Genomic DNA, 26,338 nt, shown 5'->3' with positions numbered 1-26,338 from the left:
TAGATTGAGTATATTAACATCTTTCAAGATTCATTATCTTTATATACCTTGTGTCGGTACGTGACACTCCGCTGCCTCATATTCATTATTCCTCTTGTGTCGGTACGTGACACTCTGATCCCCTAAATCTACGTGTCGGTTCGTGACACCCGATCCCCTAAATCTACGTGTCGGTTCGTGACACCCGATCCCCTAATTCTACGTGTCGGTTCGTGACACCCGATCCCCTAATTCTACGTGTCGGTTCGTGACACCCGATCCCCTAATTCTACGTGTTGGTTCGTGACACCCGATCCCCTATTTCTACGTGTCAGTTCGTGACACCCGATCCCCTAATTCTACGTGTCGGTTCGTGACACCCGATCCCCTAATTCTACGTGTCGGTTCGTGACACCCGATCCCCTAATTCTACGTGTCGGTTCGTGACACCCGATCCCCTAATTCTACGTGTCGGTTCGTGACACCCGATCCCCTACATGTGTCGGTACGTGACACTCCGATCCACTAATATCATTCTGTAAATCATCAAGCCTTCTCTATACCAAGGCATCATCAATCCCATTACTTTAATTCATCAAGCCTTCTTCTATACCAAGGCATCATCATTAATAACGTATATTAAAGTTTCTTTTCAAGATTTGGGATTCAATATTTTCATCATGCTTATCTTATCACAATCACATAATCATATTCATGCAAACATACAATTAAGCATATAGTAGGGTTTACATTACTACCAATACATATCATTCTCTATTAAGAAATTACTATGAAAGCATGAAAACCATAACCTACCTCCACCTAAGAATTGGAATCAACAAGCAATCTCCCAAGCTTTGATATTCTTCTTCCTCGTTCGACTCTCTCTCTCTCTCTCTCAATCGATCAATCTATCCCTCTCTTTTCTTTTCTCTTTTGTTATTCAAAACCCTCTTTCTTTTACCCAAAATTAACATATAATTAAGAATAAAAGATGGCAATAATTCCCCACTAATTAACTTAGGGTTACCTCTTTTAACCCCCAAGTAATTAGACATAGTAACATTAACCCACTAACTTTATAATTAATGCAAGAATAGTCAAAAACGTCCCTTAAAACGTGTAAGGAAATCTGATTCTGCCTGTGATTTGCGCAACTTGTGACGGGCCGTCGTGCCTGCGACGGTCCGTCCTGCAGGTCGTCGTAGAGTTTAGAGACCCAATATTTCCACTAAGGGTCTGTGACGGTCCGTCACACCTGTGAGGGTCCGTCCTGCCATTCCGTCACAAAGTTCAGAGAGTTGATTTTTAGTACCCAATTTCAGATTTTCTAAGTGTTTTGAAACGAGACCCTACGACGGTCCGTCGTGCCCTTGACGGTCCGTCGTGGGGTCCATCGCTTCTGCCAGTTTTTCCAGAATTGAAGTCTGTTGCTCAAAACGACTAAACGGGTCGTTAAATGAAGACGACGGCACGTTTGCTGCACTCCACAAATAATCAAAAAGAAAACATACAAGTAGGGGTCAGTACAAAACACAGGTACTGAGTAGATATCATCGGCCAACTCAAAATAGAAAACAGTATTTATCAGATAATATCATAAAATCAACTACAGTACTCAACATGCGGCATTTACAATTACCATAACCCTTGGTCGCAACACCAAGCTCATCAATGAGGAATCACGCCTCCCCATCATACTCATTTGGGAATTAAGTTCATTAAATTGAGTATATTAACATATTTCAACATTCATTCTCTTTACTAATCCTGGTATTGAAACGTGACACCCGATCTATATATACTATCCTATTACCAGAACGTGGCACCCGATCCATATTCTATCCTGGTGTCGGAACTTGACACTCCGATCCTCACATACTATCCTGGTACCGGAACGTGGCACCCGATCCATATTCTATCCTGGTGTCGAAACGTGACACTCCGATCCTCATATACTATCCTGGTATCGGAACGTGGCACCCGATCCATATTCTATCCTGGTGTCGGAACGTGACACTCCGATCCTCATATACTATCCTGGTACCAGAACGTGGCACCCGATCCCCTAATCTCACTACTTTCGTTCATCAAGCCTTCTTTTATACTAAGACATTATCATTAACAAAGTAGATTAGGGTTTTTTTTTCAAGATTTAGGATTCAATAGCTTCATCATGCTTATTTTATCACAATTATATAATCACATTCATGCAAGCATACAATTAAGCATATAGAACGGTTTACAACACTACCAAATACATATCATTCGCTATTAAGAGTTTACTACGAATAGCATAAACCATAACCTACCTCCACCGAAAATTAGTGATCAAGAAAGCAAATTCCCCAAAGCTTTATGTTTTCCTCTTCTCGTTCGATCCTCTCTCTCTCTCTCTCTTTGTTCTTTCTATTTTCTTTATTAAAACCGTCTTTCTTTTACATTAATTAGCATATAATAAAGAATAAAAGATGGCAATAATAACCCACAGGTCGTTACAATAGATACCAATTTACCCATCGTTCATCCCCGAACGATCGCAAGAAGAAAAACAAGGGCGAAAAGGAGTACCTGAATCTGTAAACAGGTGTGGGTATGTTTCTTGCATGTCAGCCTCTTTCTCCCAAGTGGCTTCTTCAACGGGTAGATTCTTCCATTGAACGTTGATGGATGCAACCTCCCTTGACCTCAACTTGCGAACTTCTCTATCTAAAATAGCAACAGGCTCCTCCTCATAAGACAAATTCTCATCGAGCAATACGGAATCCCAACGAATAATATAGTTTCCATCCCCATGGTATCTTTTCAACATAGACACATGGAATATGGGATGCACCCCTGACAATCCTGGGGGCAATGCTAATTCATAAGCTAACTCCCCCACGCGCTTCAGAACTTCAAATGGACCAATGTAGCTTAAGCTTAGCTTACCTCTTTTACCAAACCGCATCACCCCTTTCATGGGCGAAACCTTCAGCAAGACTTGCTCACCCTCCATAAACTCCAAATCTCTAACCTTTCGATCTGCATATTCCTTTTGCCTACTTTGCGCCGCTAAAAGCTTTTCTTGAATAGATTTCACTTTCTACAATAAATCCCTTAAAAGGTCAGTACCCCATGGTCTAACCTCAAATGCATCAAACCAACCAATGGGAGACCTACATCTCCATCCATACAATGCTTCAAATGGGGCAATATCAATACTTGAGTGATAGCTATTGTTGTAGGAGAACTCCACTAAGGGTAAGAAGTTATCCCAATGACCACCAAATTCTATCACACATGCACAAAGCATATCCTCCAGCACTTGAATCGTTCACTCAGACTGACCATCGGTCTGAGGGTGAAATGAGGTACTAAGGTCCAGCCTAGTACCTAATTCAGCATGAAATGTTCTCCAAAACTTGGAAGTAAACTTCGTACCTCTATCGATATAATGGAGAGTGGAACCCTATGCAATCGCACCACTTCCGAGATGTAAAGTTTGGCTAGTTTTTTTGCATTGTAAGTAACCTTGACCGGAATGAAGTGAGCAGACTTAGTTAACCTATAAACAATCACCCAAATAGAGTCAAACTTCCCCAATGTCTTTGGAAGACTAACCACGAAGTCCATTGCAATTCTCTCCCACTTCCATTCAGGAATGGGCATTCTCTGAAGTGTTCATCCGGGCCTCTGGTGTTCGTACTTTACTTGCTGACAATTTGGACATTTGGCAATAAAATCCACAATGTCGCACTTCATCCTACTCCACCAAAAGTGTTGCTTTAGGTCTCGATACAACTTGGTTGCACCAGGATGTATAGAATATCCGGAGCTATAAGCCTCTATAAGAATAGTGTAGATCAAATCATTAACACGGGGCACACATACCCTTCCCTTAATTTCAAAACACCTTCCTCATCCATTATTGCTTCTTTAGCCTATCCTCGCAACACCATATCCCGAATTCGGCTTAGTTTGTCATCATCAAACTGTTTTCCCTTGATCTTGTCAAGAAAAGAAGATCTCGCCTCCACACTGGCCAAAAATCCTCCCTTATCATTTACTTCTAATCTCATAAAGTCGTTAGCAAGAGTCTGAACCTCTCTAGCCAATGGGTGTCTACAAACTTGTAAGTGAGCTAGACTTCCCACACTTCCTGCCTTTCTACTTAAGGCATCTGCCACAACATTAGGCTTTCCTGGGTGATACAAGATGGTAACATCATAATCCTTCAGTAGTTCCATTCATCTCCTCTGTCTCAAATTCAAATCCCTCTGCGTAAAGACATACTGTAGGCTACGATGATCCGTATAGACTTCACACTTGACTCCATATAGATAATGTCTCCATTGCTTTAATGCAAACACTACCGCAGCCAACTCCAAATCATGGGTCGGATAATTACGTTCGTGCACCTTTAATTGCCTCGAAGCATAAGCATTTACATTCTTCTCTTGCATTAGTACTGCACCCAAACAAGAATAGGATGCTTCACAATAGACAATGAAATTCTTACCTTCCACGTGCATGGTAAGGATTGGTGCGGTAGTTAACAAGGTCTTCAGCTTCTGAAAGCTTTCTTCACATTCATCCGACCACACAAATGGAACATTCTTCTTAGTCAAGTTCGTTAATTGGGAAGCAATGGAAGAGAATCCCTTGACAAATCGACGGTAATAGCTAGCCAAACCGACAAAACTCCTTATTTCTGACACATTAGATGGCCTTACCCAATTCTTCACTGTCTCAATCTTAGAAGGATCCACCATCACTCCATCCTTAGAAACTACGTGCCCTAAGAAGGACACTGAATCTAGCCAAAACTCACACTTAGATAATTTGGCATAAAGCTTTTTCTCCCTCAACATTTCTAATACAATTCTCAAGTGCTCCTCATGTTCCTTCTTGCTCTTTGAGTATACCAATATATCATCAATAAATACGATCACAAAGAGATCCAGATATGGCTTAAAAATCCATTTCATCAAGATCATGAAAGCAGCGGGGGCATTCGTAAGACCAAAAGACATTACTAGAAACTCATAATGCAAATACCTGGTACGAAAAGCAGTCTTGGGCACATCTGCTGCCCGTATTTTCAATTGATGATAACCAAACTCAAGTCGATTTTTGAGAAGGTAAAAGCACCTTGTAACTGATCGAACAAATCATTAATGCGAGGAAGAGGATACTTGTTCTTAACTGTTACCTTATTTAGTTGGCTGTAGTCTATGCACATTCGAAAGCTTCCATCCTTCTTCTTCACAAACAAAACAGGAGCACCCCAAGGAGATGCACTTGGTCTAATGAAGCCTTTGCTCAACAACTCTTGAAGTTGGGCCTTTAACTCTCTTAACTCCGCGGGAGCCATTCTATAAGGAGGTATAGAAATGGGGCGAGTACCCGATTCAAGATCAATGGAGAAGTCAATATCCCTATCTGGTGGCATACCAAGAAGATCTGTAGGGAACACATCCAGAAACTCACGGACTACCGAAACCGACTCAATTGAAGGTACTTGGGTAGTGTCATCCCTGAGGTGTGCCAAGAAAGCTAAACACCCTTTACTAATCATACTCTTAGCACGAAGAAAGGAGATGATACGAACCGGATTGGAAGTGTAGTCACCCTCCCACACTAACGGATCTATCCCAGGCTTGGCTAACGTCATAGTTTTAGCATTACAATCCAAGATTGCGAAATTTCGGGAAAGCCATGTCATACCCATAATTATATCAAAGTCAACCATTTCTAAGGTAACCAAGTCTACATAAGTATTGCTCTCCATAAAAGTCACAGGACAAGACCTATACACCTTCTCAACTATCAAAGACTCACCCACCGGAGTAGAAACACGAATAGGCATGTCAAGCAATTCACAATTTAATTTAATACCAGTAGCAAATGAGGAAGATACATATGAAAATGTGGATCCAGGGTCAAATAATAAAAAAGCCATGCAATCACAAACCAAAAGATTACCTGTGATGACAGCATCTGATGTCTCCGCTTCTGACCGCCCAGGGAAAGCGTAACAATGGGCCCTATCACCTGTCTGCCCGTTGCCTCTACCAGGCTGCGCTGCAGTAGTTCCCATTTGTCCATCACCTCGACCGTTTTGGTGACCACCATTACCTCGGCCAGCACGCCCTCCAGAATGACGGCCTCTTCCATGACCACCTCTACCTCTGACTATTTGAGGTCTGTAACTCTGTTTTGAACAATACCTCTTGATGTGACCAGTCTCCCCACATCCATAATATTCTCTGGATTCAAGCATAGGTCTCTTAGAGAAGTGTTGACCGGTCTGAGGTGGACCCCCAATTACAGTCTGTAGTGAAGACTGAATTGGTCGGACTGAGTAACCTCCTGAACCCTGTCCTCTAGAGTAAGAACCATTGAACTCACCTCCCTTTCGAAACCTTGTTGATGTCGATGGCATGGTGAAGTCATCTGGCTTCACTCCTTCAACCTCTATCACGAAGTCTACCATTTCTTGAAGGGATTTTGTCATAGCCGCTACCTGTATGGCCGAAATCCGCAATTCTGACCTCAACCCCTTCACAAAACGGCGAATCCGCTCTTGTGAACTGAAACAAAGTTGGGTGGCATACCGGGATAATGCACGAAACTTAGCCTCAAATGCAGTAACCGGCATCCTACCTTGCTCTATGCTCAAGAACTCATCTCTTTTCCTATCCCTCAAGGTCCGGGGGATATACTTCTCCACAAATAAGCTAGAGAATGACGCCCAAGTCATAGGTGGTGCCTGTGTTGGTTTACACTCAACATGTGACCGCCACCACATTTTGGCGTTCCCTTGAAACTGATAAGTCACAAACTCAACACCAAACCGTTCTACTATACCCATCTTGTGTAGTAGCTCATGACAGTCAACCAGAAAATCATAGGCATCCTCAGATTCAGCACCCTTGAAGACTGGAGGTTTCAATTTCAAGAACTTACTGAAAAGTTCATGTTGATCATTTGTCATTATAGGCCCTGTAGTCAGACGAGGAAACGTGCCTATTTCTAATGGAACATCCATGCGGGGAGCCGCAGCAGTTGCCTGTTTTACTTCCGGACCCTGAGGTGCTGGTGCAGAAAACAATGGAGGTGTTTGACCTTGATCAGCTAACCCACTAAGATAAGCAAGAACCTGATTTATTATCTCAAGGGTAGGTTGGGGTTGTAGTTCCTCGTTCTGCACTTTCTCAGTTTCCCCTTCCTCACCCTCTCTTACTGCTTCTTCAGTCGGTGGAGGAGTCACCGCCCTAGTACTACATGGGATGGGCGCTTATCCTCTTCCCCTAGAGGACGTCCTCCCACGACCTCTACCACGGCCTCTTGCCGCTACTCTTCCTCGAGCTACAGCCCCAGTGGCTGGCTTAGACGCTTCTTGTCTTGCCGGTGTTGGTGTTGGCGCAGTCGTTGCTCTAGTTCTAACCATCTGCAAAATAGAGTGAAGATGGTCAGATAACAATTTATTTCACGTAGATATTAATTGAATCCAAGTAATAGCACGAAAGAAAGAAAGAATAGAATTTTCCTAAAGTCTTATAGCCTCTCAAAGAAAAGTAAAGGCGTCCCATTACCGTTTCTTAAGACTCTACTAGACTCGTTCTTGTGTGATGAGACCAATGAACCTAATGCTCTGATACCAAGTTTGTCACGACCCAAATCAGGCCGCGATTGGCACCCACACTTATCCTACTATGTGAGCGAACCAACCAATCTAACCCCAATCGTTTACCAATAATAACAGAAAATAATGCGGAAGACTTAAGCTCATTAATGAAAATCAATTAAATAACTTCTAAAAACTCAACAACATTTATTATCCCCAAAATCTGGAAGTCATCATCACAAGAATATCTATCCTCAAATTACTAATCTAGAGTATCTAAGAAACTAAAATACATAAAAAGCTAGTCCATGCCGGAACTTCAAGGCATCAAGACATGAAGAGAAAGATCCAGTCCAAGCTAGAAGCATTAGCTCACCCTAAAATCTGGAGTAAAGAAGATTGGCTAGTGTTGCGGTTGAGTTGAAGACGACGACACGTTTGCTGCACTCCCCAAATAATCAAAAAGAAAACATACAAGTAGGGGTCAGTACAAAACACAGGTACTGAGTAGATATCATCGGCCAACTCAAAATAGAAAAACAGTATATATCAGATAATATCATAAAATCAACTACAATACTCAACATGTGGCATTTACAATTACCATAACTCTTGATCGCAACACCAAGCTCAACAATGAGGACTCACGCCTCCCGATCATACTCATTTGGGAATTAAGTTCATTAAATTGAGTATATTAACATATTTCAAGATTCATTCTCTTTACTAATCCTGGTATCGGAACGTGACACCCGATCCATATATACTATCCTGGTACCGGAACGTGGCACCCGATCCATATTCTATCCTGGTGTCGGAACGTGACACTTCGATCCTCATATACTATCCTGGTACCGGAACGTGGCACCCGATCCATATTCTACCCTGGTGTCAGAACGTGACACTCCGGTCCTCATATACTATCCTGGTATCGGAACGTGGCACCCGATCCATATTATATCCTAGTGTTGGAACGTGACACTCCGATCCTCATATACTATCCTTGTACCGGAACGTGGCACCCGATCCCCTAATCTCACTACTTTCGTTCATCAAGCATTCTTTTATACTAAGGCATCATCATTAACAAAGTAGATTAGGGTTTCTTTTCAAGATTTAGGACTCAATAGCTTCATAATGCTTATTTTATCACAATTATATAATCACATTCATGCAAGCATACAATTAAGCATATAGAACGGTTTACAACACTACCCAATACATATCATTCGCTATTAAGAGTTTACTACGAATAGCATAAACCATAACCTACCTACACCGAAGATTAGTGATCAAGCAAGCAAATTCCCCAAAGCTTTGTGTTTTCCTCTTCTTGTTCGATCCTCTCTCTCTCTTTGTTCTTTCTATTTTCTTTATTAAAACCTTCTTTCTTTTACCCTAATTAGCATATAATTAAGAATAAAAGATGGCAATAATAACCCACTAATTAACTAAAAGTTACCTCTTTTAACCCCCAAGTAGTTAGACTTATTAACATTATCCCACTAACCTTATAATTAAAGCAGGAATAGTCCAAAACGCCCCTTAAATTCCTTAGCAGAAATCCGACCCAGCCTGGGATTACGCAGCCTGTGACGGGCCGTCGTGCCTGCGACGGTCCGTCTTGCTGCTCCGTCAGAGAGTTCAGAGACTCAATTTCATAAAAGGGTCTGTGATGGCCCGTCGTACCCACGACGGTCCGTCCTACCATTCCGTTACGATATTCAGAGAGTCGATTTCAGTACCCAATTTTCAGGATTCTAAGTATTTTGGAACGAGACACCCTCGACGGTCCGTCATGCCCATGAAGGTCCGTTGTGGGTTCCGTCGTCTCAGCCAGTTTTTCCAGAAATAAAATCTGCTTCTCAAAACGACTAAACAGGTCGTTACAGTATAGTTTCATGTTTTAATCTTTATGAATAGTATCTGGTGAAATCGTTCTTGCTCCTATTTAATCATAGTAATTAATAATATTTTTTTTCTTTTTTTTAAAAAAAAAACTTATTTTTATATATTTTTTAAATCGAAGCATGAGAAAAATTATTTAAATGATTGTATGTTCCATATAATCTGTAAAGTTAATTCCGACAACACGCCTCATATTTATTTATCTCCCCTTATAATTTTTAGTATGCATACTTTACTGTGAATATAAATTTAATTGTTTAAAATTTAATCTCTTTGTTTGTGCCTAAATATACTAGATTAGTAAAATAGTTTATGATAATATTGAATGAGAAAATTTGTGAGATAGAGTTGATTTGCAAATTATTTAATGCTAATGTTAATAATCATCTAAAGAAGATTATTGAATATTATATTGAAAAATAACTATTGAATTGTTATAATATGCTTATTATTTTTTCTTTCAAATAATAAGAAATGAAAAATAAAACAAAAACAATGTCAACATTACCTACCTACATATATATATATATATATATATTGATGACCAAAAAGAAAAAGATGGAAAAATAAGAAGAGAAAAGAAAAGTAGTGAAGAAGGAATGTTCGAATTAGAAAAAGAATAATAAAAAGTAAAAAATATATATATAATAAAAAGAATGAAAAAATGTACACGAAAAGGTTAAAAAAAATAAATACTTTAAAAATGAAAAGATACAAAAAGTATAGTGTTAAAAATCGTTAAAACAATTTATTATTATCATTAAAAAAAATCCTTAAAAAGAGTAAGAAAAGAAAAAGAAAAAAATCAATGTAAAAACTAAAAAATATAAAATAAGGAAAGTTAAACAAAAAAAACGTGAAAAATTAGTACAAAAAGAAATACAAGAAAGAAAAGAAAGATAAATTAAGAAACAAGCAAAATGTTGAAGGAATAATAAAAAATAATAATGTATAAAAACTTGACATGCTTCTAAAATTGGATGGTTTTAAATATGTTAATATAAATCAAAGAATGAGGGTAAGTACATTTGTCTTAATAATATAATATTCATAAATTAGTTTAAGTCATAAAAGTCCATAAAGTGACCGTGCTAGAACCACGGGACTAGAGGGATGACTAATACCTTCCCCTCGGTCAATAGAATTCCTTACCCGAACTGGTTCGCAGACAAAATAAAGAGTCATTTCTTTTTTGATTAGGGATTAAATAAAAGGTGACTTGGAACACCGTAACTCTATTCCAAGTGGCGACTCTTAAAATATTAAAATAATCCCCTAATTAATAACGTCACTTAAATTGGAAAAAAACCCTTACGCCGCTGCGCGAAAAAAGGGTGTGACATCTCTGGCGACTCCGCTGGGGATTTAGAATTCAAGCTTGTAAACATGGACTTCTACATGACTTTATTATGTATTTACGTACTTATCGATTTGTAAATATTGTGTTTAATTGCATAATATGTTATTTGTTTTTTTATTTACCCTTCTTGATAATATGTTAATTATCATATAATTGTCTTTTCCTCGCGCATCCATCTGAGTCTTCTGAGATACTTTATTCGGAGATGCGATTACGCTCCCGAGCCATGAGATACCAGAGATGCGGCAACGCTCCTGGGAAGGATTCTATAGTAACACATGTCTTGGGATGGGAAGGACTAACAGTGAGGCCAGAAAGCCCTGCTACTGGTAAGCTGTCCCTTCTCGACTCGAGTAGTCCACTCGTTTTATGGCCAGTCTAGACACCTTCCCTATTAAATTGTTTACCTAGTAAAACAAGCCTCAATAATAACTATCCCTAATAGTATTCGGTTTATCTGTATCATGCATAATGTTGAATTAATGGGGAACTCGACATAAAGGACGAGCCTGTCTACAAGAAGTATCCCTACTTGAGACTATCATTTACATTATTTTGTATTATTTTTAGCATTATGTGGAAGACTATACAAATGTTGATCGGCTTTAGATTAATGATTTATAATGAAAATTAATTATAAAGAAAAATACCAAATTAAAGTTTTGACGTAATCCTTTTATTAAATATAATTTTTTCTATCAAGTTCATATTATTTTTTTTTACAAATAGAAAAATATATTATTAGCATTAAAGATTTTCTATATAAAAAAAAAGTGATTGAAAATTTAATCAACAAAAAATAAAATATAATTGAATATACTAATATGTTTACTTTTAGGAAAATTTTTAAGGGCTATTAATATATATGCATATATATATATATATATATATATATATATATATATATATATATATATATATATATATATTCTCATTCTTCCTTTAATAATTTTTTTTTAAAAAAAAATTAAAAAATTATAAAAAATTGCTTTTGTTTTTGTGTGTGTCTTTGTATGATTATTTTATTAAAAAAAAATTAATAATAATTTTTTTTGTGTGTATGATTTTTACGTTATTCTTCTTTTAAAAAAATATATTTTATTATAAAAAAATAATTAAAAAAATTACTTTTTTTGTGTGTATGATTTTTCCGTTATTCTTATTTAAAAAATATATATTTTATTTAGTCTAGTTTGTCACTATCATACTATAGGGAAATATGAATCCATATGAAAAGGGAGATAAGAGACAAAGAGAGGACCAATCACCTCGATTCATGATATTGGATAAGGCCCCGGCACTCTTGAAGACATCGTATGAAAATATGACAAATCATGGACGAGGAATGGTGTTCAAACGCTTGGGATTTCTACGAAGCCTTTTGTATGTTGAGCCACGACGGGATTTGATAGAAGCACTAGTGCATTTTTGGGACCCGTTAAGGAATGTATTTCATTTTTCTGATTGTGAACTCACCATCACCCTTGAGGAGATAGGGGCATTCATTGAAAAGGGTAAACATCTTCACAAAGAAGAGCCTACGATACCAAAACATATTAATGGGAGGAGGTTTCTGGAATTACTGCATATAAATGAGAATGATATAGGTGGTTGTCTCAATAATTGATGGGTCCCATTAGAATTTTTGTACAAAATATATGGCAAAAGTGATGGATTCGAAGTGTATGGAAAGAAACTTCGTAATAATGGGTGTCGTCTGACCTGGGAAGCACACAGTTATGATGCCTTCGTGGTTGATTTTTTGGGGATCATGGTATTTCCAAAAAAGGGAGGAAAGATTAGCATGAACTTAGCTGCAGTCATTACAACTTTTGAGAAAAAGCCTAATATCACCCTCGTACCAATGATTCTGGCAGACATCTATCTTGCTTTTACCATTTGCAAGGATGGCAAAAGACTACTTTGAGGGATGCAATATGTTATTACAACTATAGATGATTGAACACATTCGTCGTCACCCTTATGCAACGGACTTTAAAGTAGAATGGAATGATTATATTGGAGGCCACAAAGAAAGAATCAAAGATCATAGTTTGCCGAAGGGTATTGAAGCTTAAAAGCAACACCTCAATAATCTTACTGCTGACAAGATCGTGTGGAATTATCATTGGTTTCCATTGGCCGAGATGATATACATGTCTACTTTTCGATCGTTCATTGTCCTAATGGGTCTTCCAGGTGTCCAACCTTACATGCCACTTAGAGTCATGCGACAACTTGGGCGACACCAGTTTATACCACCCAATGAAGATATGCGTGAATTCATGTATGAGTTTCATACCAAGATACCTTTAAGTCAATCAGAGATATTTAAGATTTGGGGGGGATGCATACTCTCAAGTCCCCACGATATGGTGAAGGATCGCACTAGAGGCGAGGTGAACCAAGCATACTTAGACTGGGTTCATGATCAGCCCCTTCCTAAGGTTATGCCAGAAGGGTCAATAAAACGACCTATAGATCAAGAAGCAGAAATTGAGGTTAAGATCAACCAAGCTCACCTCAAAGTCGGAAGAATCTACAAATCTACTCTTGATATCCTAAGTAATGACCTAAAAAACGCTAAAGAAGAGTTGTCCCAACGTGATGCGATATTTGAAGTTAGAGTTAGAAAACACCGCTCTACCATTCTAACCTTACAAGAAGACTTGGGTATTGCCACATGCGCTATGGAGCAACAGGAAGAGGAGTATAAGAAAGATAAGGCTCAACTTATCTGCGCACAGTCTAGACTACAAACTCAAGTTAAAGCCTCTATGGTAAGGGAAAGAGAAATAGCAAGGCGTTTTAGTGCTTATCAGGCAGACTGTGAGATCGAGAGAGGTCAGAGAATAGCCGAGCGAGATGCACTCCGCCTTCAAATTGAAGAACTTCAAGAACAAAGGGAAGATTTGACGCATGAAGTAAATGCTGCTCACCACTGGTTACAGAATTGTTATGACAATATGGATGAAGCCAGAGACCGAATACTACAACTCAGGGATGAACTCAACAATGTTTATTCTAGATATTTACACCAGAACGATGAGAGGTTGGGCCAACAGGCCCGTGCTTTGGCTCCATATCTACCGAAAGCGTTGGCGAAGATTTATAAGGGCCTTGGAGATGATTGAGATTCGAGGATTCAGTTTCTTTTAGAGTCTATTTTCTTAGTAGTGATTATTTCATTATTATTAGTATTTTTAGTTTTTTTTTTGTTATTTTATTTTATTTAGAGTCTATCTAAGTCCTAGGTACTTCTGTTTTTTTGTTTATTTATTTAAATCATTGTTTCAAATATTTGAAAATGAATGAAAAAGATTTACTTTCGGTCACCTTATGTGCATATGTCATGCAAAAAAAAATTATTATTAATATTTTTCTCGAACTACGCAAGATTTGATTCATGGGCCAAACATGATACGTAGGCAACCTAGGGGGTTCGATCCAAATTATTATTATTATTATTATTATTATTATTTTCTTTTCTTTTTTCTTTCTTCTTTGTCTTAAAAAATGATAATCAAAATGATAATAAATAAATAAATAAATAAGTAAATAAATAAATAAAAATAATAAAATATTAAAAAACTAATGAAGAGAAGAATGCCTAGGTAAGCCGGGATGAAACATGAGGTCCTCCATATTAGAAGTATGTATGTGGATACAATGTACAAAATTTCTTAACACTAATCGGTTTATTACTCTATTCAATGAGAGAGAGAGAGAGAGAGAGAAAGAGAGAGACATACTAGCTTAAAGGTGGATGGTTTGTGGTTAAACTGGTATCACATCCTTACAACACAAGATCGAAAGGGAAATAGAAAATGGCCCCCAGAGACGGAAATGAATCGGACAATGATGAGGAGATCCAAAACCAGATGACTTCACATGAAATGGGGACAACAGAAGAGATAAGGGTGTTAAGACAACAAATGGCAGAGATGTACGAGGCTTGGATGAGTAGACAACCTCCACCATCTTCAATCCGAGACTATTTTAATACAAATATGTCTCATCCTATCCAGGTATCGAAAAGTTATCCGATATATCCCCCTAGATTCGACCCCTATGCTAACACATCCAATGTCGCTGGAACTTCTATGGCGCGCCCTTCGAATACGCCTGTAATAAGTAATCCACACTTTGTGTCAACTGCCCCGACTAACAACATCCCGCAGCCAACGATGGTGCCCAAATCCAACAACGATCACCCGCCCAAAGTTTGGCGTGAGGAGAGTTACACTCTTAAAGAGACCATTAAAACTCCAAGTTCTCATTCCCACAATCATCAATATAGTTCCCCTGTTGAAATTGAGAGGATGGTCAAGAATGAGGAACATGAAGAAATGACTAAGAAAATGAACAGTTTGGAACAGAGTATAAGAGATATGCAAGGACTAGGAGGCCACAAAGGCATCTCGTTCAGTGACTTGTGTATGTTTCCTCAAGTCCATTTGCCTGCTGGTTTTAAAACTCCAATGTTTGAAAAATACGATGGTCATGGAGACCCCATAGTTCATCTAAACAGATATTGCAACCAATTGAGGGGTGCAGAGGGCAAAGAAGAGTTACTTATGGCCTATTTTGGGGAAAGCTTAATAGGGATTGAATCTGAATGGTTCATAGATCAGAATATCACCAACTGGCACACATGGAATGATTTGGCTCGATGTTTGGTACAACAATTCCAATATAATATTGACATTGTTCCAGATCGCTCCTCGTTAGTCAACATTAGAAAAAAGACCACGGAAAATTTTCGTGAATATGCTATCAGATGGAGGGAACAAGCTGCTAGGGTTAAACCACCGATGAAAAAGTCAGAGATGATTGACGTTTTTCTCCAGGCGCAAGAACCTGATTACTTTCACTATCTGCTTTCTGCCGTAGGGAAGACATTCGCTGAAGTTATTAAGGTAGGGGAAATGGTGGAAAATGGCATCATGTCTGGAAAGATTGTATGTCAAGCTGCCTTAAAAGCCACAACACAAGTGCTTCAAAATGGTTCTAGAAATATTGGAGGGAAGAAGAGAAGGGAGGATGTGGCCACTATTGTATCAGCGCCTAGGACTCATGTTTTAGGTAATTCCCCACAACACTATTTTCCTTCCCAAGCTCCACAATATTCTTTCCCATACACTCCATATCATGCTTTTTAATGCACAACCAAGTGCACCCCCTTCTTATCCACAATGGCGTGAACCAACTCCACAAAATCATCCACCACCCCCAAAAGTTCATCAAAATACTGCTAGAATTCCTTTCCGTCCTGGACCACAATACAAAAAGGGAAATGCCGTTAAAGATGAGTTAAGTCCTATTATGGAGTCGTATGCTAGCTTGTTCCAAAAATTAAGGACATTGAATGTTTTGAGTCCTATTGAGAGAAAGATGTCGAATCCTCCCCCGAGAAATTTGGATCATTCTCAACATTGCGCATATTGTTCTCATGCCCAGGTCACAACATAGAGAGATGTTGGTATTTGAAAAGGGCCATTCAGGATTTGATCGATTCTAATAGAATTATAGTTGAAAGTCCGAGTGGACCCAACATCAATCAAAATCCATTGCCGAGGCATACTGAAACAAACATGCTAGAAATGATGAAGGGTCATGAAGATTTTGCATCTCCGTATAAGCCAATCCTTAGGGTTGGAACTGGCATTGAGAAGTCATCAAATGTTGTTGATTAAACAAAAATGATGCCTTTAGGGGCGGAAAGTGTGTTAGAAAAGTTGAGTCCATCAAACACACCCATCTTAACTGTGAAAGGAGCCCTTGAAGATGTTTGGGTAAGCCAGAGTAAGGCAAAATCTTTTGTTCCAAAAGGGCCAAACAAGCCTATCTTAATCGTGCGAGGGGCCCATATTCCTCCTGTGATTATCAGGCCAGTACCCCAGCTCCCAATTACTAACCCCAAAGCTGTTCCTTAGAATTATGAGCCTAATGTCGTGACATACAAGGGAAAAGAAATAGATGAAGAAATAGATGAAGTGGGAGGAATAACCCGTTCAGGAAGTTGTTATGTCCTGATGGAATTAAGGAAAACAAAAAATGACCAAATACAAATAAAGAGTTTGGTCACTGAAGGAGAGGCAGAGGATTTCCTAAGGAGGATGAAACTATCAGACTACTCCGTGGTGGAACAATTAAGAAAAACTCCAGCCCAAATCTCTTTGTTGTCTTTGCTAATATATTCTGATGAACATTGTAAGGCTGTAATTAATATTTTGAATGAAGCACATGTTCCTAGTAAAGTTACAGTTAGTCAGTTAGAGAAGATTACTAGGAAAATATTTGAGATAAACCGCATCACCTTTTTAGATGATGAACTACCCAAAGAAGGTACAGGACATAACCAAGGCCTACATATCACTGTAAAGTGTGAGCTTTCATATGTCACTCGAGTTCTAATTGATGGAGGATCTGCAACAAATATTTGTCCTTTATGAACTCTACAGAAATTGAATGTTAGTGCTGAAAGGGTCCGACCTAACAATGTATGTGTTAGAGCTTTTGATGGGTCAATAACATATGTTATTGGTGAGATAGAGCTCGTACTAGCCATAGGGCCTGTGGATTTCACTGTGAATTTTCATGTGTTGGATATCAACGCGTCCTACAAGCTATTGTTGGGGAGGCCATGGGTGCATAGGGCTGCAGCAGTCCCCTCAACGTTGCATCAAATGATTAAGTTTGAACACGACCGACAAGAGGTAATTGTTCATGGTGAGGGGGATTTGTCAATCTACAAAGACTCTTCCTTCCCTTTTATCAATGCAGATAATGAGAATGAGGCACTAGTTTATCAAGCTTCTGAGGTAGTGGTTATTGAGCATGTTCCCGAGGGGAGTGTCATTCCAAAACCAAATATGCCCATCGCGTCTGTAATGGTGGTGAATGAATTGCTGAAACATGGGTTTGAGCCGGGTAAAGGCTTAGGAATCTGCTTGCAAGGAAGATCTTATCCTGTGAGTCTACCTAAGAGCATCGGTACTTTTGGCTTTGGCTACCAACCTAGAGTCGAGGACAAAATGAAGGAAAAGAAGCAGAAGAGAGATGTATGGTCACTTACCAAGCCTATACAACTAATCTACAAATCTTTCATTAAAGCCCGCGCAATAGAATCTTATCAATTATCTTTTCGAAAGCCAGTGATGAAAGTTAGCAAAGAAATGATCAACTATTTTAAAGATTTATTTATCGAGGTTGATATGGTGGAACTCGGAGAAGGCACTAGAGACAGAGATGTGCAATTCATTGGTCCTGATGTCAATCTAAACAATTGGGAGGCCACCCCTCTCCCCGTAAAAGACGAGTCTTGGTAGTCTGTCTTGTTTTTTCTTTTGTCATCCGATTCAATCAAGGATTGTAATTAGGATCTTATCTTGTCGTTTTATTTCAAACATTCTATTTCCCTTTTCAATAGGATGTAATTGCATCTTTATTTCAGTCTAATATATTTGTTCGTTTTATTTTATATATTTCTTTCTATGCCAATTCTAGTGATATGATATGCACGCAGAATTTTTCGCCAGATCTTGATATCCAATCTAATCTTCGACCTAATATTGAAATAATAAGTCAAGAAATCGAACATGATGAAGACAGAGTATTTGAAGATTTAAGGAGGGATTTCAATCATTTTGAAAATAAGTCAAATCCAAACATGAGTGAAACCAAGACGATAAATCTAGGGGATGAGGAAATTATTAAAGAGACTAAGATAAGTGTACATGTTCGACATCAAAAGGACGATATAATCCAGGCCTTGTTTGATTACAAAGATATTTTTGCATCATCTTATGATTACATGCCTTGATTAAGCACGGACATGGTTGTTCACAAGTTTCTAATTGATCCCAATTTTCCTCCGATAAAGCAGAAGTTGAGAAAACTGAAAACCGACATGAGTGTAATAATTAAAGAGGAGATCACAAAATAAGTTGAGGCCAAAGTCATTTAAATCGCTCAATATCCTTCTTGGTTAGCCAATATCGTACCTGTCCCTAAGAAAGACGGCAAAGTTCGAATGTGTGTTGATTATCATGATTTGAATAAGGCAAGTCCAAAACATGATTTTCCTTTGCCTAACATCCATATTTTATTGGATAATTGTGCTAAACATGAGGTTGCATCTTTTGTGGATTGTTATGCGGGCTACCATCAGATTATTATGGATGATGAAGATGCTGAAAAAACATCTTTTATCACTCCATGGGGTTCATATTGTTATGGTGTTATGCCTTTTGGATTAAAAAATGTAGGGGCAACTTATATGAGGGCAATGACAACCATGTTTCACTATATGATGCATAGAGAAATCGAAGTTTATGTGGATGATGATATCATTAAATCTAAAAAAAGTCAAATCATGTGAAAGACTTAGGGAGATTCTTCGTAAGGCTACGCAGGTACAATCTCAAGATTAATCCTGCAAAATGTGTATTTAGAGTACCATCGGGGAAGCTTTTGGGGTTTATAGTCAGCCGAAGAGGTATTGAGTTGGATCCTTCAAAAATTAAAGCAATCAAAGAATTGCCACCTCCAAAGAACAAAACTGAGGTTATGAGCCTTCTAGGAAGGTTAAACTACATCAGCAGATTCATTGCTCAACTCACAACAACTTGTGAGCCTATCTTTAAGTTGTTGAAAAAGAATTCCACAGTCAAGTGGACCGAAGAATGTCGACAAGCTTTTGAAAAAATTAAGAGTTACCTATCAAATCCCCCTATGTTGGTTCCTCCCGGGCCAGGAACACCTTTGATATTGTATATGTCAGTACTGGATAATTTTTTTGGTTGTATACTGGGTGAGCATGATGACACTGGGAAGAAAGAGCAGGCCATTTATTACCTCAGCAAGAAATTTACCGTTTACAAAGCAAAGTATACCCTTCTTGAAAGAACGTGTTGTGCCCTAACATGGGTAGCACAGAAGTTGAAACATTATCTTTCATCTTACACTACTTATATCATCTCTCATATGGATCCGTTGAAATATATTTTTCAAAAGCCCATGCCCACAGGCAGGCTAGCGAAATGGCAAATATTGCTCACAGAACTTAACATTATCTATATAACGCAGACCGCAATGAAAGCTCAAGCATTGGCAGATCATTTGGCAGAGAACCCTATTGACGAAGAATATGAACCTCTTAAAACCTATTTTCCTGATGAAGAGATATCGTGTATCGATGAAGTTATTCACGATAAGGATCAAGGTTGGAAGTTATTATTTGATGGTGCCTCTAACAAGAAAGGAGTTTGAATAGGAGTTGTTCTTATGTCAGAATCAGGGGAATATTGCCCTATATCAGCCCAACTTAGATTCTATTGTACTAATAATATGTCTGAGTACGAAGCGTGCATTTTGGGTCTGAGGTTGGCTGTTGACATGGGCATCCAAGAATTGTTAAATTTAGGAGACTCAGACTTACTAGTTCATCAAATTCAAGGAGAATGGGAAACTCGAGACCTAAAGCTGATACGATATCAACACTGTTTACAAGGTCTTTGTCAACGATTCGTGTCGATAAAGTTTAGACACATTCCCAAAATGCACAATGAGATTGCATATGCATTGGCCACGTTGTCTTCGATGCTCCAACACCCTGATGACGCCCATATCGACCCTTTATACATACAAATTCGTGATCAACATGCCTATTGAAACATGATTGAGGAGGAATTTGATGGTAAGCCTTGGTTTCATGATATCAAAACATAACTTCAATCTGGAGAATGTCCGTCAGATGTAACTAGTAATCAAAAAAGGACTATTCGACGACTAGAATGGAGTTTTTTCTTAAGCGGAGGCATACGGTACAAGAAGACACCCGATTTATGTCTTTTAAGGTGTGTAAATGCTCAAGAGGCTTCCACAATCATGATTGAAGTACACTCAGGAGTTTGTGGACCTCATATGAATGGATATGTTCTAGCCAAGAAAATACTTCGAGTAGGATATTATTGGCTCACCATGGAGCGGGATTTCATACGATTTGTTCGTAAATGCCATGAATATCAAATACACGGTGATTTAATACATTCTCCCCCTTATGAGTTGCATGAAATGTAGGCTCCATGGCCTTTCGTGGCATGGGGAATGGATGTGATTGGACCGATAGACCCAAAAGCATTGAATGGTCACAGGTTCATCTTGGTGGCCATTGATTATTTTACAAAGTGGGTGGAACCAGTAACTTTCAAATCAGTGATCAAGAAGGTCGTGGTGGATTTAATCCATTTCAACATCATCTGTCGTTTTGGTATTCCAAAGGTAATATAACTGACTATGCCGCAAATCTCAACAGCCACTTAATGCAAGAGGTATGCTACCGATTTAAGATTGAGCATCGAAATTTGACTCCGTATCGCCTAAAGGCAAACGGGGCTGTAGAAGCTGCTAAAAAAATATAAAAAAGATCCTTCGTAAGATGGTGCAAAGTTCTCGACAATGGCATGAAAAGTTGCCTTTTTCTTTGTTGGGTTATCGCACTACAGTCCGTACGTCATTCAGCGCTACCCCATATTCACTAGTATACAGGACTGAAGCAGTTATACCTGCAAGAGATTGAGATCCCATCTTTACGAATCGTTGTGGAGGCTGAAATTGATGATGATGAATTGATCAAAACTCGGTTAGAGCAATTAAGTTTTATTTATGAGAAGCGTCTGACATCAGTATGTCATGGACAATTATATTAGAAAAGAATGGCACGGGCATACAACAAAAAGGTGTGTCCCAGACATTTTGAAGAGGGTCAATTAGTGTTGAGACACATTTTGCCACATCATGCTAAAACCAAAGAAAATTTTCTCCAAATTGGAGAGGACCATTCGTTGTTAAAAGGGTATTACCCAATGGTGCTCTTTACTTAGCAGATATAGAAGGCAAAGTGACAGAAACGGTCGTCAATGCTGATGCTGTGAAAAGATACTACATATGATTGAGTTTCGACATTAGAAACCCTTATGTTTGGGCTTGGTATTTCAAGGGTTGATTCAACGGGATCTCTTGGTTATGCTGTGTCCTTGACTTTTCAAAAAAAAACAAAAAAAAACAAAAACACAAACAAAAACAAATTGCCTGAACTACATTTGACCTGATTCTTGTTTCGGCAAGATACGTAGGCAGCCCTAATATTGGATTCGGTTCAACCAAATACAAATCCAAAAATTCATATTGTAGTATACTAGGGCAAAAGTCATTTGTTTATTTATTCGGTCTCTCATCTCACAGCTCAAAATCAACCCCATCATCCAAAGTCAAAAAAGAAAAAAAAGTCTTTGCGTCAACCCTTGATATGTCGAGAATAAGTTGGTTAAGGGTAGGTAAAAATCCTAAATGGGCACCATAAGACAAATGTGAGTAAAAAGAAATAAAAATGAGAGTCTTATTGATGAAAACCCTAAGTGGGCACCGTGAGGCGAAAAGGAGTTGAATATAAGAGAGTCTTATTACTGAAAATCCTGACATGCACCATAAGGCAGACGTGAGCTGAAGAAATTAACATGATTGAGTTTTAGCGGCAAAGACTTTCGTGAATACCACAATGTTTATAAGGGTTCAGATTATTTATGGCTTCATTAAGTGTTGGGACTCCACATCAAGATTGAATAATCAATAATGGTTGATGAATGGATTGGATAGCTAAGTCTGGAAATAAATTCAAATTGCATGGCATGATCAGTAGACTCGGCTCCCACACTCAGATAAGTTTTTCTTTCTTCTTCTTACAAAAAAAAGTCTTCATCGAATCTTTTCATTTATTCTCATATAGTTCGTAATTTTCTTATAATTTTTTGTCACTTTTTTTGGTATGTATTTGAGTCGAGTCTTTGTCAAAAAAAAATAGGAAGGAATTGCAAGACTCGCTACCAAATCTTTAAACGGTACTAGGCAAAGCATCAGGCTACTGAGTTAATCTGTCTTCAAATGTTAAATTCGAAAATTCTCTAATCCTATGAAGGCTAAACAATGAATGTTTTGAGATAAAGACATTGGATTTAGGTCCCAAAGCAAGCGAATTCGGATGAAAGTACTATCAATCAATAAGAAGTATTGACCGTTGGAAACAATCAAAGCGTCATAAGTGTTTGAGCCGCCCTTGTCGAAAGATGGAACCACAAACCAAGCACCACCTTTTCAAACTCACAAATTTTCTTTGTTGAAGCAGGGACACAAGTTGTTTCAAAATTGAGGATTCGAGGAACCTAGATGTTCAACCTAGTTTGCAGCGAGCGAAATGAAAACCCTACAATGAAGACTTGTGGAATATTATATGAAAGTTGGCTAATATATATCAAAATAGCAATTACTTGAATGTTAGAATATTTATTTTATTTATTTTTTTTCTCCTTGAAGGAACTTCCAAATAATGAAGAAAACATTCACAATGTTTCGTTGGTATTATTAGTTTGTTGAAATTTTATTAGCAGGACCCTCTTGGATAATGAGATTAGCAGGACCCTCCTGGATAATGGGATTAGCAGGACATACTGGATAATGGGACTAGCAGGACCCTCCTTGATAATGGGACTAGCAAGACCCCCCTGGATAATGGGATTAGCAGGACCCCCCTAGATAATGGGATTAGCAGGACCCTCCTGGATAATGGAACTAGCAGGACCTTCCTGGATAATGGGATTAGCAGGACCCTCCTGGATAATGGGACTAACAAGACCCTCCTGGATGATGGAACTAGCAGGATCCTCCTGGATAATAGGACTAGCAGGACCCTCCTGCATAATGGGACTAGCAGGACCCTCCTTGATAATGGGAACTAGCAGGACCCTTCTGAATAATGGGAATAGCAAGACCCTCCTAGATAATGGGACTAGCAGGACCCTCCTGGATAATGGGATTAGCAGGACCCTGGTAGATAATGGGACTAGCAGGACCCTCCTAGATAATGGGATTAGCAGGACCCTCCTGGATAATGGGATTAGCAGGACCCCCTGGATAATGGGACTAGCAGGACCCTCCTGAATAATGGGATTAGCAGGACCCTCCTGGATAATGGGACTAGCAGGACCTTCCTGGATAATGGGACTAGCAGGACCCTCCTGAATAATGGGTACTAGCAGGACCCTCCTGGATAATGGGATTAGCAGGACCCTCCTGGATAATGGGACTAGCAGGACCCTCCTGGATAATGGAACTAGCAGGACCCTCCTGGATAATGGGATTAGCAGGACCCTCCTGGATTATTGGATTAGCAGGACCCTCCTGGATAATGGGACTAGCAGGACCCTCCTGGATAATGGGACTAGCAGGACCCTCCTGGATAATGGGATTAGCAGGACCCTCCTGGATAATGGGACTAGTAGGACCCTCCTGGATAATGGGACTAGCAGGACCCTCCAGGATAATGGGACTAGCAGGACCCTCCTGGATAATGGGATTAGATTACTTTATCATAGGATTAACACTTCCTAGTCTAGATTTTTAGTTTTATTTTCTCCTGAAATAAACACTTCCTAGCCGAAGTTTATGTTTTATATTTATATTTGCTAATAACTAAGAAAATTTTCCCAGTGAAAGCTGGGGCAAAAATTCAATTTATTTTTTGTTTATGGTGGTTCTCAGGTTTTCTCAAGCGAGACCTGCATTTAAAATTCAAGAACAAAGTTTCAAATTTTTTTGAATAATCAATTCCGTGATGGTTAGAATTAGCTTCTTCAATGCATGTAGCAGCCTGACTTCAACACGTCTTTTACTAGTCAACTTTCGATCAAGAAAACACCAGCTATTCAAGAGGACTTTTCAAATTGTCATTTTTGAAGAATGTCAAAAGTTCCGTCTAAGTGGCAAGTTCACCCTCCATTCCAATTCTAAGTTAAGATATTTACTCAAAAATCAAGGTGATATCTTAAAGTCAAAATTCAAGTGAAGATTCAAGAAAAGCTGCGTGGATGGATGTTTGTACATTTGTTTTTCGTTTACTAATAGTTTTCAATTTTTATGTAAGGATAAGAGCCGCGATCTAGAGCCTCGATGGAACCTCACTTAACTTCCAACTCATCACTTTATCTCCTCGAACTACAAGTGGCCTGATTATTTTATCACCCGCGATATGTAGGATGTCCAAACAAGGACTCAGTCGCACAAATGTTTGTCTTTCAAATAAGAGTTCGGTCAAAACTTGTCACTTTGTCTACTTCATTGTTTGAAAAACTCCTTGTGTTTCCAGTCAAACAGGGGCAAACTGTAGACATGTAATTTTTGACCGAATTTAAGTTTAACACCAATATTTAGAGCATAAATAATTTTATAAATCTAAATTAAATATATTTTGACTTTTTATTATTTTCATTAAGTTTATTTAAAAGATATAAAAATAAATAACATAAATATAATTTTTATTAAATAAGTTAATATATATATATATATATGTATGTATGTATGTATATATATTACATATATTATTTAAATAAACTAATATTTCTTAATTATATCTTTTTTTGTTTTAATTACCCATTTAGCTTTATTTATTTATTTACTCAAAACAATTAATAATTATATAATTATTATTTTTATATATATATTTAATATTAAAAAAAAGAAAAATAAAGAAAAAAAGAAACACACACACACGATTCCCATTACCCCCATTACCCCCACTATCAACCACACGACTATTACATACTACATGTACCACTACACTACATATAACAACACAGGCAACACATAACGGAGACGGACACATATACAGAGACTCACACGAGACAACAAAAAGAGAAAACAACATCAGAGAAGTAAAAAAAAAACGAAAGGGAGGAAAAAAATCAAGAAAAAGAAGGCAACCCATACTTAAAAAAAATATTATTCTCATCTTCTTACTTTTTTTGAAAATCACAAACAAAGGTTGAGTTTTGAGGTTCACTTTCGCGGTTTCAAGTTCGTGGATTCTTGTTAGGATTATATCATTTCCTTGAATTTGATTTTCGCAAAAGGTATTATTCAATATTCATATCTAATATTATATTCATGATTATGTAGTATTTATTTGTAATGTTATGAATGTAATCATGTTCTGGGTTGGTTCAACCTTTTCATTATAATATTTAAACACGGTAAATATGTGCATATTGTAAAAATAAGAACAAATTATGTATAGTATCGTGTTTTAATCTTTATGGGTAGTATCTAGTGAAATCGTTCTTTCTCCTATTTAATCATAGTAATTAATAATATTTTTTTTTCTTTTTTTTTTTAAAAAAAATTATTTTTATATATTTGTTAAATTGAAGCATGAGAAAAATTATTTAAATGATTGTATGTTCCATATAATCTGTAAAGTTAATTCCGACAACACGCCTCATATTTATTTATTTCCCCTTATAATTTTTAGTATGCATACTTTATTGTGAATATAAATTTAATTGTTTAAAATTTAATATCTTTGTTTGTGCCTAAATATACTAGATTAGTAAAATAGTTTATGATAATATTGAATGAGAAAATTTGTG

General features: G+C 37.9%; 1 protein-coding gene and 1 pseudogene across 1 annotated transcript; both read left to right on the top strand.

Annotated features, from left to right (window-relative positions):
- Nucleotides 1-14,686: 14,686 nt before the first annotated feature.
- On the top strand, nt 14,687-16,021 carry LOC138338437 (uncharacterized). Its single transcript, XM_069289401.1, has one exon. It carries the CDS (start codon nt 14,687-14,689, stop codon nt 16,019-16,021), a length of 1,335 nt encoding a protein of 444 aa, XP_069145502.1.
- A 240-nt stretch (nt 16,022-16,261) lies between these two features.
- On the top strand, nt 16,262-24,412 carry LOC138338292 (uncharacterized; annotated as a pseudogene).
- The last annotated feature ends 1,926 nt before the right edge of the window (nt 24,413-26,338 follow it).

The sequence above is a fragment of the Solanum lycopersicum genome, chromosome 9, assembly GCF_036512215.1.
Source record: "Solanum lycopersicum chromosome 9, SLM_r2.1".
NCBI lineage: Eukaryota > Viridiplantae > Streptophyta > Magnoliopsida > Solanales > Solanaceae > Solanum > Solanum lycopersicum.
Note: the sequence above shows the minus strand (reverse complement) of the source record. Positions and strands in the feature narration are given on the sequence as shown.

What these genes read in the sequence shown, in the direction of transcription:
- LOC138338437 (XM_069289401.1), top strand. Translation starts at nt 14,687, where the DNA reads ATGGCCCCCAGAGACGGAAATGAATCGGACAATGATGAGGAGATCCAA.